Genomic DNA, 16933 nt, shown 5'->3' with positions numbered 1-16933 from the left:
AGTGCAGGATAGTGCATTTTGGATGCAATAGTGCAATTCGCTGAATATAATGTGATCCGATTTGGACCAATCAAATTACAGAACATTATTGGGATTTGTATAACATAAACTAGCATAAATGAAGTAGATATATCCAGTTATCTTGTAAATAAGAAAATCAGGTAAGTATTTTCATGATTCATTTCCTTGTTTTCTTCTTTATAAAATAGATACTAGTTTAGGATTATATAATTGTATAGAATATGATTTGGTTATTTGATATATTTCTTGTGGGACACACTGTATAAGAATCAGCATACGGTCGGGTGGTCGATCTGTTGCAAATCTTGCTTTGTAACCAAATCACCTAAAATTTGGAACACACATTGGTCTAATTCCAAAAATTACCCTGTAGGTAAAAATCTTGGATTTTGAACTACTTCATCAATTTTCTTTCAATTTTTTTTAAATTTGGTTCACACATTGGTCTGTGGGGTAAAGATGTGCAAGACACATTTTTTGCATGTGTTGGAAATTGTGTTGCCATGGGAACAGTATTTTATTCCAAAAATTAGGTAAAAATATTGCATTTTGAACTACTTCATCAATTTTCAACCAATTCTCCTGAAATGTGGCTCACACATTGGTCTTGAGGTAAAGATGTGAAAGACACTTTATTTGTGTGTCAGATGGGCAAGGCATATTATTTATGTTGGAACCTGCATAGACTTGGTAATGGCATATTACAACAATTAATGCGAACATCATGCGGATTGAGCTACTTTTTCATTTTATGACCTATGCTCATGGAAGTTGGCACACACCTGGGTCTTAAGCTATAGATGTGCAAGACACATTTTTCATATTTTTTTCAGATATTGAGTTGGTGTGGTAACCATAATCATGACGAAAAACTTCCATTTGAGATCACTATACCCTGGTTTCCCTTCTCATAAATTCTCTTCTCCAAATACGACAAACCCTAACATGCCCAAAGCAAGCAATTCAAGTTTCAAAACACCTGTTTCTTGACATCGGTCCAAAGATAACGCAAGAGCCCGGCATATACAGTCACAGTAGGGGGCCACACACGACGGGATGCATGCGCAGCGCTGAGCTTGGTTTCTGCAAAACATGCCGTCATTTTTATTCGCTTACTTTCCTTATTTCGAGGTCGATTTTCTTCGTTCGAAATTGAAAATGGACTAGTATTGGATGTCTGAATGTAATATGCCTTTGAAAACGTGATTAATATCGAATACAATAATTTCATTCCGAAGATCCTTCTACAGGCAGACAAGTCTTACGTAATAGCACAGCTGTTGTTTATCATTTCGTCCTTGGCTCAACGCTCATTTGGCTGGCCCGTGGTGGTGAAATTGAGACAAGGGGATTACCTGGCCAAGATGGGTTTATCGGGGTTGGAAATGTTGTTTGAGAGTTTCCAAACGAAAAAACGGGGTATCCGACCGCAGTTTGCAGTCCGAAGTGCGGTCGAGAATCAAATGGGAAATTTTCGTAATGGGCCAAAAATTCAGGGAAACGAAATCCAGGCATTGGAACATTTTTTCTTGAAACTGTATTAACCTCTCGAAAGGGAAGAAACAGATTTGATATAAAGAAGAGTGGAAGCTATTAACTCTTTGCCAAGTTCGCCGATTGGCACACTTGCTGCTTCGCCAAGTACGCTGATCGGCACAAATCTCACAACAATGCGATTACATTGATTTATACAATGCTATCAATCACAAAAGCTAAGCTCCCTAAGCTGAACTTCCTGCCTTGCCATTGAAAAAAATAGCATAGGCTTAGAGTTTTGGGCCTGAACTATTATTCGATGACAAATGGGTTATAAGTAGCTTGTTCTAATAGTTTGTAAAAATTTGGGAATGAATAACCTGTACACTTAAAGTTTGCCAATCGAAACTTGAAGGTTTCTATTGATCAGATACAATCTCTAAACATGAGTGAATATTTATGGAATATACATCAATATAAAGCCAATTTTATACTGTACAACTTTACTGCAGGACATTTTTTCTGTAGGAAAAAGCATAAAAAAGTTGCAGCCATGTAAACTAAGCATGCGAATCCAGAACACCCATTTCTGGTGTCCACCCATCCGGCAATAGGGGATTCCGTGCACGGCGGACAAAGAGTTATAGGGGGTATGTGAAAAGAATGGATATTGCAGGCACCTTACCTTCCTTTCATCAACAGTCTGGTCCAAGCTAAATGATTTTAATACTTGGCTTTAGAAGAGCAAGAGAAACATAAGAGTATATTCCATGATAATTAACCTTTTTGACTATACAGTGCGTCCCACAAAAAATGAAACCGAGATTTATCGATGATTTTCATAACTTAATCCTAAATTAGTACTGCAAGTCAGGCGGCATGTTTGGGTTCAATTCGGTTCGGCAATAAATGATGCACCACGCCGTACACCGGGGTACCATAGTACCCCGGGGTACGGCGTTGTGCAGCGCCATCTTGTGTTGTAATAGTGTACAGTTACATTGTTGTCATGTTGATCTCGGTCGTACGATTAGTGCGACAATCATGACAATGAATGGGGACAATGATCACAACGCCTATTTCCTTTCTTTGATACAATCTAATGCCAATAATAGTAAACAAATTATGTTATACTTAAGAATTTAAGTATACTTTTCGACAGCTAACTTACACAAAAGATTAGCTTTTAATATAGTCCCAAAACTCGCCCTGGTACACGCGGTGGGGGTGGTGTTATTATTGAACAGTGGAGATTAGAACAGAACATGAAAATTAGAATGAAGTTATCATTTGCATGCATTAATTGTTACATAAGATCACTAAAAAGAAAGAAAAAATCTGTACAAAACATTAAAATATACTTGTACACATTTTTTGGTAACACAGGGTACAGCGCAAAAAATAAAATAAATAATTCAACAAAATGGCGGATTATTATTTGGTACCCCAGGGTACCAAATACTGCATCAAATGCCAAATTAACAGAAAAACTTGCCAATGATCTGTCATATATTTATAATAAATTTTGTTTCTAAAAAGAATAGTTATGAAAATGTTTGCATAATTTTCTTGTTTTAATCTTTAAACAAGAAATACAAGTCATTTCTACTTTCATTTTTTAAATGAAAAAAAATATTGATAACGTGAGATAATCAGGACATAAACAGAACTACGAAGATAAGAATATATTTTTTCATGATTATTTCATGTAGCCATGATCATGATCGATTACAATGTCATTGCCAACGCAGCTTCTCAAATTGGAAAGTGTTGATCGGGAATGTCGAAACAGTAGACAAACAACCTCCACTAAACTGTTATTATAGTGGTAAAATTCACATTCCAAAGAATATGAAATGTTTTAGAAAGTCCCTATTTTCTGAAAAGTGGTTGAATCTGGTCAATCAATTATCTTAAAAAGATAAAATATAAAGTCCATTCTTGGTCCAGAAAGATCGACGCTACGTGACTTCAAACATATTTCCAACTTGAAAATGAGTACATGGGACTGAACTGTTTATTTTAGTGTTGTGAAATCACTCGGTGATGATCGTCAGAACTAAGATGGAACTGATCATTTCATTTTCAGTAATTGACCAGATTAAACCACTTCAAAAAATATTGACAATGGAAAAAACTTTTCAAGTTCGGAATATGAATTTTACCTGTATAATAGCAACTGAGAGCAGGTTGTTTGGACTTCCTGTTTCAACTTTCCTTACCAACTATTTCCAGAACATCGATCAGGGAACATGCCTTGATTTGGTTTGAATTTTTATCTTTTCTGTTTTTTTTCAACCTCATTCCTTCATCTCTTATTTATTTATCTTTTATATCAATATGGAAATTTCAGAAGGTGGAATATATATACTTTACCATTACTTTCACTGGCGTAAATCCGTGTTGATGGGTGGGGGGATGACTGAAATATTTTGGCATTTTTTTGCAATCATGTTTTTAGATATGCAAGGAATTGTCATTGATATGTCCACAGTGGCGTACCATGGGTCACGGCATTGTGGGGGCACCAGCAAAGTATTTGAATCACTGAATGAGCGCGTGAAGCGGGAGCTGAATTTTTTTTATATTCACACCTAAAATGGGACATTAGAATCAAATTTGTGTAACCATGATAGGTACCTGTCTTGCTAGACAATGCGAGCACGAAGCGCGAGCTGAAATTTTTGTATATTTTGACCCCAAACAGCGAGATTTTAAGGAATATATTTTAGGAATCCATTAAGAACATGCATATCTCACCATAGTCATCTAATGCGAATGCCAAGCGCTTGCTGATTTTATTACAATATCTAAACACATGAAACACTTTTTGGAGTCATTGCAATCATGATTATCAAAAGCATCTCACTAATCAAATATTGCGTTCGCGCGAGCTGAAAATTTTGATAATTCAGACCCAAAGTGGGGCATTCTAAGGTTTCTTTGTAGGAATTAACTAGGCACATATACGTATTTCATTAACCAAATGATGCGAGCGCAAAGCGCGAGCTGAAAATTTTTGATGTTCAGATCAGAAGAAGGGACATTTTAAGGACTGATTTTAGGAATTCATGAAGAGCAGACATATCTCACCAATCCACTAATGCGAACGTAATCACGGACAGGAAATGTTTATATACCAAGACCTTAACATGGGGCAATCACTTTTTGAGTCATAAGATGGGCATATATGTCACTACATAAAAAAATGATAACTCAAGTGCTAGGAAATATATTTGGTTTATATTGATTTGAAAATGGGATGTTTTAGTACAACAGGATTATATATCTCGTTAAACAGACAATGCGAGCACCAGGAACAATGAAGGCGTAGGCCCTGGGCAAATTATGTTTCGTAAAGTTATGATAAAAATGTTTCTTATGTAATGTAACATAACATGATTATAATGTAACATTATAATGAATATTTTCTTCTTTCTCAATACGTTTCTCTTCCTTTCTCCCTCATTTCTCCTTTTCCCCTTTTCCCCATTTTTGGGGGGTCAGTCGATGGGGGGGGGGCATGTGCCTCCCATGCCCCCCTCCCTGTAGTTACGCCACTGTATGTCCATATGGCAAATACCCCTCCGATATTATCTTTTTTACCCCATGATGGTTTAATGGTTTTATTAGAGATTACATTAAAAAAAATTTTGACATTCCATCTTAATCCCTTCCCCCAAAACCCCAACATTGATGAATTGGAAGAAACGGGGGTTTCTCTTCAGTGTTATAATAAGGACATAAGTATTTCATTTGGAAATGGTGAACTGGCTCTTTATTTGCATTTTATGATTCAATAATATTGTTTTATTTGTTAAGTGGTATTTTAGGAAGAATTTTCACCAATAAAACAATTATCTCTTGTAATTTTTTTCATTTCTTCCGTAAAAAGTGTGGGGATGTTTGTACAGGCCATCCCCCCCTCCTCGAAAAGTGGGGGGGGGGGGGATATATCCCCAATTATGCCAGTGATTACTTTGTCAGTCACAAGGAATTAATTTATTTCTTGTCTTTTTCTTTTTAAAATACAAAACAAGTAAATGTACGTCCGATTAGAGCAATATGTAATTCAACTAAACTTTTTAATTGAGTTAAGCTTAAAATGTCCCCACATTTTATGAAGAAAAAAAATTAATTCATGTTTATTTAAAAAAAATTGAAAATGATAAAAATTCAATCAAACACGAGACCGAAGCTGTTATACCTTGTCATTTACGAGGAATAAATTTATGTCTGGTTCTTTTTCTTTATTAAATACAAAATGATTAGGTCCGATTACGATCACGATAGATTACGGCAATACGTAATTACATCACACTTTTATTCCGAGTTTAGCTTCAAAATGTCCCCTCATTTTATCAAGAGAAAAAATATTCATGTAAATAAAATATTTTTAAGTTGATAACAGTTCAATCAAAGATGAGATGGGAGCTATCATAGTGGATTTTAAAAATATATTGAGTGGAATTCTTTTTAGCACAATCACTGACCGATAATTATTTTTATTTACTTCAATAACTCCATACATCTACTTGATTTGCTAGTTCAGCCCTCTGGACTGCCATACCCGAATAGAACTCCCAAGGATTTAAAAAGCGCGAGCGCGCCCTCTCCCGTTCAGGCTTACTACCCATGATCACCGCGCAACTAGCGTCCATCTTCCTCTTTTGCTTTCGGCAAGCCACCTGTCAAGACGTGCTCAGATAAGTCTCCTAAGAGCTCAAATCTTTTTGAGCTTTGGTATATTATTTTCGCTTATCTGTGGTGCATTCTCCCTTTTAATTTCAATCTTTCCATTTGTGTGTAAGATTGTGTTCAGAATTTACACTTGGCGTGACTTTTTAGACGTGTTTTTGGTGACACTTAAATTGTTTTCTAACGTTTGAGTTCTCATCGCGCCGCATCGCTAGCGCGTTCGCGAGGCACCGGGCTTGGCCTGCCTACGTGGCAGCAAGCCTTCACCACCTGTCATGGTTATTGTTCTTCACGTTCAAAGCGTGGTGGCTTTTGGTGCCGTTTTTGAATTAAATTCTAGACAGCCTCTACACTTTGTTGTCGAGGGTGTTATTGTTATTTCTTTTTGCAGGTTGGGATCTTCAACTCTGTTCCTTCCTTGCTTTCTGGAATTGATTTATTAAGATTTTCGATTGATTATTGATTGATTAATTCTTCAATTCTCTTTCCTTTCTGTTCTGAATAAATTTCTTAATTGATATTTTATTCACAGGCGGATCTTAAAGCTCAATTCCTTTTTCCTTCTGTTCTGAATAAATTTCTTGATTGATATTTTATTCACAGGCGGATCTTAAAGCTCAATTCCTTTTCCTTCTGTTCTGAATAAATTTCTTGATTGATATTTTATTCACAGGCGGATCCTAAAGCTCAATTCCTTTTCCTTTCTGTTCTGAATAAAATTCTTGATTAATATTTTATTCACAGACGCTTCGGGGATTGTTTAATTCGGCTTACGCAATTATACCTGATGATTGTTTGGTTATTCAATCCCCCCTAAAAAAAAAAAAAAAATTTTTTTGTTCTTTACAGGTGGGGTCTCCTTCCTGTTAGAAATTTTTTTGACCTGTCCCGGAATTGTTTTCTTCGTTCAATTCCCTCTTCCCTCCTAGTCTTATATATTTTTTTATTTCGACAGGCGGGCTCTACGATTCCCTTTGAGGATTTACTGTGTCGTTCTTCCTCTTGGAATCGTTACTAGAGACGTTCCTCCTTCCTCCTGTTCTGAATTTCTTTACCTTTCCACAGGAGGTTACTTTTTTTTTTTTCCTCTTGGAAATTATCGTAAAATTTCTCTTATCTAGGAATTATTTGTCTCTCAATCCCTTTTCTTCCTGCTCTGAAATGCTTGTTTTTGTGTTTCTTCGCAGGTGGAAACTTCTTTCTCTTCTGAACTTGCATTCATTTTTGAATTTTTGTTTCGAATTTTTCCTTCGGGCACAAAAAAAAAAGAGAATATAGTAGGGGAACCTTGTAGGAGTTCTTTTTTCAAAGTCTCCGACCTCCTTTTTATTTTCTTACAGGCAGATACCTAAACTATTCTTAGGTTCTTCTTCCTCCCTACCCCTCCCCTCTTGTTTTGTTCTGTTTGCTCAAACAAACTCCTTTTAGGAGGAGGGAAAGACCACTCCGGTCTCCACTTTTAATCTAAGCGAGATCTTTGTAAAAAAAAAAAAAAAAAAAAATTCTTGTTTTTCCTTTTTCAGGGTAGAGAGAGGTATCTTTGAATGGGACTAACACAGCCCCAGAGGACCTGGTGCCCTCCACGGGGACCGTCCCGATTGCAAGTTACAGAAGTCGGCCGCCTCCAGGCGAGCAGGAGGGACGCCGCGGTGAGCGCCCAGCGGCGGTGAGTATGAGGGTGCGATCAGCATTCCGAATTTGCGGTCGGATGCTAAGAGAAGGAAGGCCAAGACTGTGGTGCCACGGTCTCGGACAAAGGAAAAAGTGGTAGCCAAGGCTTCCAAGCCTAAACTAGGTCCTGCCGCCGCAGCACCCATAGGGCTATGCGACCCACCGGCTACCGGGTCACCAGAAGTCCGGAGGGAGAGTGCGGTTCTCTCCCCCCGGCACAGGTCAGGATCTCTGCCGTATAAGTCGTCCTCCGTTGACAGCATCGGGAGAGATCGCCCAGCCCCTGACCGCGAGAGGCGTCACACAGACTGTAACCACAATCTGATCGTGACCACAATCTGACCCCGTCAGATTCGGGTGAAGTTTCGTTGTTGGCGGCCGCCCTGCCAGGGGCGGCAAATCGTAAGAGATCACCCGTGCCTCTCATGCCTTCTTCTGCCCCGGCCACGCCGGCGGAGCCCGCAGAAAGAGAAGAAGAAGAAGAGGTCGAAGGAGAGGTTGGCCAGCCCTGCTGCCATGGGCGTTCCTCCTTCAGACCCTTGTGTCGGTGGTCAGATGTTACAGCTATTCATGCTGCTACATTCTGCTACCGCGAGAGGCGTCACACATCAGACTGTGACCACAATCTGACCCCGTCAGATTCGGGTGAAGTTTCGTTGTTGACGGCCGCCCTGCCAGGGGCGGCAAATCGTAAGAAATCACCCGTGCCTCTTGTGCCTTCTTCTGCCCCGGCCACACCGGCGGAGGCCGCGAAGAAGAAGAGGTCGAAGGTGAGGTCGGCCAGCCCTGTTGCCATGGGCGTCCCTCCTTCAGACCCTTGTGTCGGTGGTCAGATGTCACAGCTATTCATGCTGCTACATTCTGCTTTCGAGTAGTGCGGGTTCACCCCACCCTCGACGTCTACTCACCCCGCTGATGCCCCTGAGCATCAAGCGAGACAAGTGGGCAATAACCACCAGACACCCGGGAAATCCTCGAGCGATTCTGTTAAATCGCCAGCCAGTGCACCGACTAACCGGGTGCCCCAAGATCGCGTGTGCTTTCCAGCATTTTCGTCGATCTCAGAGCACGTGTCCCAGCCGACACGCGGGGCCACCCCGGCGCTTACTGGACAACCTCCCGGTTCAGTCCATAGAGCGAGACTCCCTTTACGAGGACAACCCCTATCCCGCGGGCGACTTTTCAGTAAGCGCTCAGGCGCTGCTTGACAAGTATCTACCTCACATCTACCCTCCGAGCGGGGGTATTGATGAAGCAAGGGAGTCCATATTTTCTCGCCCCGCCTCTTCAGGCGCTCCGAGCTCAATCGGCCGAATTGGGGGTCTCGGAGAGTGACGGGGTCGCTCTAGACGAGGCGGCTCCTACGACGAGGAAGCCGCCAGCTCCGTGGGTGTAAACCCACCCCCGCTCTGCTGCTGCCCGGAAGCGCCAGGCTCCGGCGCCGCCGTCTCGAAATTTTCAAGCCTCTCGAGGCTAGCGAGAAGGCAGAGGCAGGGGGGGGGGCGATTATTATGCAGGTACTCCCGAATTCGCCCTCTACGTCAAGCTCACATACGGCGACGACTCCTTCAGCGGTAACCCTCTCCATTCTTCCCCCTAAGCGGGCCCGTAGATTGGAGGTATGAATCTCTTACATACCGCATGCCGCACTTCTCTCGTGAGAATGTTTGGCTGCTTTGAGAGGACAACCTATCACGTCCGCGGACCGTCCGCCCAGGCGACGGGACCGTCGCTTTTCTGGCCTGAACCTCACTTTCTATTCGAAAGTAAGGGTGCCCTGTCTTACTTAGCTCCTACCCTTGCAACGCCAGAGTCAGGGCTATAGTACAGACACCCGTTCTCCAGCGATCGCCGCTGAAGAGAGGGCGACTCTGATATGAGCACCATCACCGCTCAGCGGTATGTCTCACTATCTCATAGCTCTCCGAGCTTATGAGTATGTATATCGGATCTGAATGTCACGGCGATTAAAAGTTCTCCTGTGCTTAATAATCGCTATGCCTTCACCACCCGATGCATTATGGTTATGTTAACCTATTTGTCTCGTATTCGGGCGGCTCGTACGAACCCTGCCCGAGCTGCCATCACCGGTCGTCCCCCCGGACACCGCCGGCAGCACCCGCACCGAATACGTGGAAGGAATCAGCTTTTCATATGCTAGATATCCCTCCTGTTGACATTCACAGCTGTTCCCCGAGTCTTTCCCGGTTGGGTAAACATCATCTCGGAGGAAAGTAACCGCCGTACATCTCATGAGATTGTTGGCTATGTACGTGCGTTCAAACTTGTTTAAAGCCCCAGGATTCTCTGTCGGCATTCTATGCCTACTTTCTGGGCACACCCACCGTACCGGGTCGGCGAGTTCACACCAAACTGTACACCGCCAGACCATCGGTCGAGCTCTAACTGTCTATCTTATAGACTGCCCTCTATGTGGGTCAATCTTGCGGGCGTCTCCGCCGCTCCCTCCTTGTGCGGAGTGGTCTACGGTGGATGTCTTTACCGTGCCCGTTAGTCGAATCGGCTTCTTTCTTAGAAATTTTTTCACGGCACACTCGAGTCGCCCCGCATGCTGCTTTCATCCTCCTTCCATGCAAGGCATGTGGCCAGGGTCACCGCACGACCGAGGATGATGTAACAGTGGATGGATGTATGCTTATGCCTTCCTAACCACGATCACTACGACCCGCCTTCTCTCGGGCCGACTGTGGATGAGCCTCTCCATGTAAGTGATTTACTTCACTGGAGTTCTTCTTTTAGAAATTTAGATTCTCATCCCCCGCTGCTTAGGGCGTCATTTTTGCCGCCCCCCCCCCGCAGCTTTTTGGAGCTCCTTATCTTACCGATATCGGACTGTTCCACGCTGCCGCAACCGGCGCCGGCGGTGCTCGCTCTTACGATCACCTGAGAAACAGGCCTTGTGACTGTTTTCATAAACAACTGGTTCTCACCGCAGACTGATGGAAATTTTGTGATTACTTCCTCAAGTCTCCTTCGCTTGTTTCTTCAAGCGAGGACTTCGACACTCTTAGCCAGTTTCTGTCCCTAACTTGATAGGACAGGGCCGTTGCTACCTCATTCGATTCCGTTGGGAATGTAACGGTTGAGGTATCATATCTGGCGATGTCTGTTCGTTTAGAGCATCTCTTGATGGTCGTTTACACGTAATATCGTGACAGATTTTTTTTCGCCAGCTCCCTCTGGCGTACACTTGCTGCTGCTAGGGATTCCCCCGCCCAGCGGACAGCCATCGCAGCCTAGCCTCACGGGCTCTCTCGGCGATGGTGGCTTGAGCCAAGCCACCTCTTCCACCGCGGGCACTGCACCCTCAGATGGGTGCTTCAATCAGTATGGGAGAAAGGGGATCCTGAGTTCTCTCTCGATCACTCGGTCTAACACACTTTTGTCGTGATGTGTACCGCGCTGTATCCCTGACACGCCCGGTTGAGCTGTTTTGACCAGACTGCTCTATTCTACATAGGCAACATGTCCGCGGCATTCCTTATTAACAGGATGGCACTCAGTCGCTTTCTCGACCCTTGTCTGCCTTACGAGTGGTTTTCTTCCTAAATCCCTACTCTCCGTCGTTCCTGGTCCCCTTCGGACCGCTAGTAACTTTTTACCACAGCTCTCTATCAGAATTCTGCAGATTTCTGCCCTCACGCATTTGAGACAGATATCGAATTCTGGGCGTTTTCTCCCACGCGGAGGCTTACCCCTACAGAAATTTCCAAGCTTGCGGGAAGCGTGCGACTAGCTTGCGCAAGCTTGCGGCATGCTAGTAACTAGCATGCGGTTAGCTTAATAAGCGTGTGATATGCGTGCAGAGTAATAGTTAAGCGATCTTTTAGCGAGCAGGGACTGTTCGCTAGCATGCACTCGCTTATTAAGCGAGTGCCCTGCTAGTCGCATGCTAGTTACTAGCAAGCGGCACGCTTAAATTTCGGTAGGGGATTCTGAGATATCTCGCCTTCTCAGGTTGGTCGATTGATCACTTACTGAGCCTTAAAAGCTTCAGTTTTCCGATCACGATTCTTGTTGAAATTTTCAACAAATTTCGATTCTTACGCTCTAGTCAGCAGGTGATGTTGTTCTCCTGACACTAGGCCGAGGGCCCATGATACTTAGTATTCCTGAGTATACAGGGCATTCCTCTCGAGGACATTTTTGAGGGCCGCCTTTTGGCGCTCAACTAACTCCTTCACTTCTTTCTACTTGAAGGACATTCCGTCCAGCGAGGCGAGATTTGCTGCTTCGGCGCTTAAAGCAGCTGCGGCTTTTTCCCCCTCTCCCTAAATTTCGTTGTTTTTGTTTTTTTCTTTTAAATTTTCTTAGGCTTACAATTGAAAACATGCCTCCCTACGGTTTGAGTCCGTGCTGGTCTAGCAAATCAAGTAGATGTATGGAGTTATTGAAGTAAATTATGAAAATACTTACCTGATTTTCTTATTTACGAGATAACTCATACATCTACTTGATACCCTCCCACCGACCCTCCGCCTTGCGTAGCAACATGTTTCAACGTATGGGCTTGCGAAAGGTGAGGAAGATGGACGCTAGTTGCGCGGTGATCATGGGTAGTAAGCCTGAACGGGAGAGGGCGCGCTCGCGCTTTTTAAATCCTTGGAAGTTCTATTCGGGTATGGCAGTCCAGAGGGCTGAACTAGCAAATCAAGTAGATGTATGAGTTATCTCGTAAATAAGAAAATCAGGTAAGTATTTTCATATTTTATTTTATACTTAAATCTATTAGTCATCGCACTTATGCATTGCAAATTAACATACTTTTTTTTTCTTTTACCGAACTACCGAACCAGGCCTTTGTGTTCGGTTCGGTTTTGACCAGTTGGGAAGTGCCAAGTTCGGCGAACTTCCGTTTGGTTCGGCAATTCGGCTACAGCACTATCCTAAATAAAATAGACAAATGACCTACCATTGTAAAGCTTAGAATCTCCTCTTTCATCTGAAATTACTTAGATTATTTCTCATTCACGAATGAGTGAGCAAAAGCAATTTGAAAAGGGGATACCAAAAAGTCACTTGGCGGGCTGTATCTGGGTTTCAAAAAGAAAACCACATTTATAAAAATTTCAATATCTGCTCTTTAATTTGATACCTCAATTACAAAAAAGGGTCAAGAAATAAGAAAGTGTTGGTTATTTGAAACAAGGCTTGATTTTCAATAATTTCATAAAATGAAGAGGTTTTACAGGCTAATATTCAAACTCACTCGACACTCCGTTTTGTTGACGATCAGCCATGCATTAAGTCTTTTGTTACCCTGCGAAAACTTCTGTGGGGAAACCGGTGAAAACACGTTTATTTAATGAAATTATGGAAATACAAGCATTGTTTCGAGGGATCATAACTTTTTTACTTCTTGACCATTTTCTGTGATTAAGGTATCAAATAAAAGAGTAGATATTGAACTTTTTAGTCATGTGACTTTCTTTTAGAAATTCAGATACACCACGCCAAAATGAGTTTTTGGCATCCGTTCTTCGAATTGTTTTTGCTCACTTATGCGTGAATGAGGAATAATCTAAGTAGTATCAGATGAAAGAGGAGATTCTAAGCTTTACGTTGGCCCGTAGGTCATTTGTCTATTGTATTTATGATTAAGTTATGATAAATCATCGCTAAATCTCGGTTTTGTTTTTTGTGGGACGCACTGTATAAGCATTCCTAGTATGAAAAAGTATACCACACCAAAATAGGGAAAAGGAATATGTAGAGAGCTAGAGTCACAACCACCCACCAAGGACTGATATGAATTTCTGTACCACTTTTGATAATTTCTACTTTGTATAAGATGATACTGCCTCTCTTTCACTTGAGGAAGATGATCAATTTTCCCCCACCACTTATGCCATTTTTCTCTGCTGTGTATCTTTCTTGTAGAAGGTGGTTATGTTAATGCCTCTTTACATCTGGAGGTTGGTGGGATATTAGACCTTGTAGGAACCAAGGAATGGTGGGAGGTGGCAGATAGTTCCTCTGAAGAAAGTTCTACCATCCAGATACTCACATTCAATGAAAGGGTTGCATCAGAGCTTCTTGCACCGCTCTCAAGTTATGGGTAATTATAACATCATTATGAAACTCTTCTTGAATAACGCATATATCACGTTATAAGCAATGCCATAAAATAATCAATCTTTATATGACCAACCCGGTATTTTCTCCATCATGCATATTTGAGAGCATTACATAATAATGATAATAATAATAATAATGATGCAAGATTTATACAGCACACATATCTGTCGAAAATGACACTCAATGAACAATGGACACTGAAAATTAAATTGATAAATACATAAAATAAATTGTTAAGAGAAATTACATAATCATTTGGAAGTCCAAGTAACACGTAAGCCTACAACAGTTAATCAAATGCTTGCTTCATAAGGTAAGTCCATAAGAACTAGAAAATATAGAGAAAATATTTCAAGGATGTCCCACATACAAATATTGAATTGCCCTTATTGCACTTCCAAAAGACTTGAGATAGTAATGCCCCAGCATATGTTTCCAGTACTTGGTACATTGAAGGTACCCATTATATCTGTTCAGCGCCTGAACAGAGGGATGTGAATGTTATGCAAATCATTATTGTTTGTAAAAGTGATGGAACAAAGTGTCATTTTTGGATGTATTTATTTTTCTGAAGCACAGCTGAGGGAAGAGAGGTTTCCAAAAGGTTACTTTGTTATCTTCCACATTGAATTTTCATTGACTCTAGCCATCTATACTGCTCCAAAGATGAAGAATCATAGTTATTGAAAGATATCCATCATCAAATGTGAGCCAAACATTAATCTTAATATTAATAGTTATTTACTGCGTTTTGGCATCAATGTATTTCACCAAGGCTTACTTCATTAAGTCAGTCAGCGTGTTTTTTAATTGTGTATTTATGATTTGCAGTTGAAAGAATATGCAAAAAAAATTATTTTTGTGTAATTATAATGATAATAATGAATATCAACTCACTAATGTATGGCTTTCTTTGTATCCCACAGAATAATTGGTCTGTACGTCTCCCTCGTCCTTGTGATTGGTCGTTTCCTTAGAATGTACTTCAGCGGTATCTCCTACCAGATTATGTTCAACGAGCTACCTAACGTAGACCGCATCCTCAAGCTTTGTCTAGATATCTATCTTGTGAGAGAGAGTGATGAGATGGAGTTGGAAGAGGATCTAACAGCTAAACTTATCTTTCTCTACCGATCGCCAGAGACACTCATCAAAGTCACCAAGTGGAAGACTGATTGATGAGAGAGATAGTGAAAGTGAATGAGGAGAAAAGAAAGAAGATAAGCTTAGACTAGGTTTATAGATGATGGCCCTTATTCTGAATTTGGGTTTAATGCAAACAGGGTTAAGGTTGTGGTTAGTTAAGGATGTGGATAGCCAATTTTGAGACAAATTTCTAACATTACAGGTTCACTTTCTTTGACAAACAAATTGTTCATAATTGTCTGGCAGTAACAACTAAAATGGTTTCTTGACCATGACAGCATTATTAAACATTAACATACAATTAATGTAAACAAAATTTTGATATTTTCAACTTTCCATAAGTGAGTTTAAAGGAGAAATATATTTATTATGACAATAGTCTTATAATACAGTGTGTCCCAGAAAAGAGGAAACCGTGATTCAGTGTATTTTTTCCTATCATGATTTTGCTTCATGACATGTACACCAATAAAAAGATATGTTCCCCCTCTTTCATTTAAAGCCACTCCCAATGTTCATAATGCATGCATGACTGAGTTAGAACAATAGAAAGAGGTGCTAGTAAATTTCCATATGCACCAGCAAATTACAATTTTAAGTGAGTTTTTCTCGCTTTTAAAGCTATCTATTCAGAAAATAGTAAATTTCCATATGCACCAGCAAATTACAATTTTAAGTGAGTTTTTCTCGCTTTTAAAGCTATCTATTCAGAAAATAAAGCTCATAACTTAAATATCAATTTTCTCATCTTTCATATGAGCCCTTGTGCGGAAAATATGATTGACGCATGGTTGAGAAAATCTTGCATGAAAACATTCTTGATCCTATTTGACAGATCGTTGAAAAAACAAGCTTTTGATTTTCCCAAACAAAGCAGCAGACAATAGGCTAATGGAGAATGCTGTTTGGGCCAGGGAAGGAAAGCCCTTTATTAATACGGGCTGGAGACTATAGCTATGGGAATTCAATTTTATGATGGATATAATTTTGTTAATTTTTATCTCAAACTTCTCTCAGTCGTTTTATTTGTCGCTTCATTTCACAGGGGAGGCGGATCATGTTTGAAGGGTTGGGGTGAAGCAGAAAAAGGGTACCCGGTACTTAACTTTTACAAGTGTAGAGGGGAGGAATGTTGATTTTCTTTAAATATGCCACCCCCCCTTCCAACATTCTGCTACCCCTGCCTCGTCTAATCATTTCAATATTTTTTTTTACTTTTTCCAAGTTTTACAGATATTAACTGATACGATGGTTCGGATGAACGCCGACCATATATGCATTGATACTTGATCAGAAAATAAAGCGATGGAATGAAAAACCAGTACATATGTTAAGTTGTATTTGGTCATCGTAACTGAATTTTGTTGATATTTCTACTAGATATTAAAGACGTAGTTGCCTTGACCTATTTCAGTGTTAGCTATTGTAAATATCCGTCTTACATTTCTTTGTAAAATAATGAAATTTGTGATATTCATTAGGTTTTCTGGAGACATTTCTACTCAATTAGTACAAAGTTGTAAATATATTTTTTTTCCAATCTTGAAGACATATTGAAAGTACTGGATCTATTTTCTGACTATGTGTTTTTAATATTGCATGTTATTTGATACAATATTGCATAGCTTAGGCATTCTGTGTATATACGGTACATGTATTGTTTACAATTGTCATCATTCATGTACAGGTAAATGTTGTGGATGTCAAAGTAAATAATGTCCTTTCTTTTTTCTATCAGTTTTACCCTTATTTAGTAGATACTCCAATCACTAAAACAGTCAGAAATGCACTTAATAGTGGAATTAGTTATTTATATAATGTC

The 16933-nt window shown here is 40.6% G+C and overlaps 1 protein-coding gene across 7 annotated transcripts in view; it reads left to right on the top strand.

Annotated features, from left to right (window-relative positions):
• The window catches only part of LOC121408143 (piezo-type mechanosensitive ion channel component 2-like), a 188249-nt gene extending 172971 nt beyond the window's left edge, over nucleotides 1-15278 (top strand). For all 7 annotated transcript variants that reach the window (XM_041599476.1, XM_041599472.1, XM_041599475.1 and 4 more), the window contains 2 exons: nucleotides 13768-13945; nucleotides 14892-15278. In XM_041599476.1, the coding sequence (XP_041455410.1) occupies nucleotides 13768-13945; nucleotides 14892-15144 (431 nt within the window). In that variant the 3' untranslated portion in view covers nucleotides 15145-15278. The remainder of the gene's footprint in view (nucleotides 1-13767; nucleotides 13946-14891) is intronic.
• The last annotated feature ends 1655 nt before the right edge of the window (nucleotides 15279-16933 follow it).

This window comes from Lytechinus variegatus, chromosome 2, assembly GCF_018143015.1.
Source record: "Lytechinus variegatus isolate NC3 chromosome 2, Lvar_3.0, whole genome shotgun sequence".
NCBI classification, from domain to species: Eukaryota; Metazoa; Echinodermata; class Echinoidea; order Temnopleuroida; family Toxopneustidae; genus Lytechinus; species Lytechinus variegatus.
Note: the sequence above shows the minus strand (reverse complement) of the source record. Positions and strands in the feature narration are given on the sequence as shown.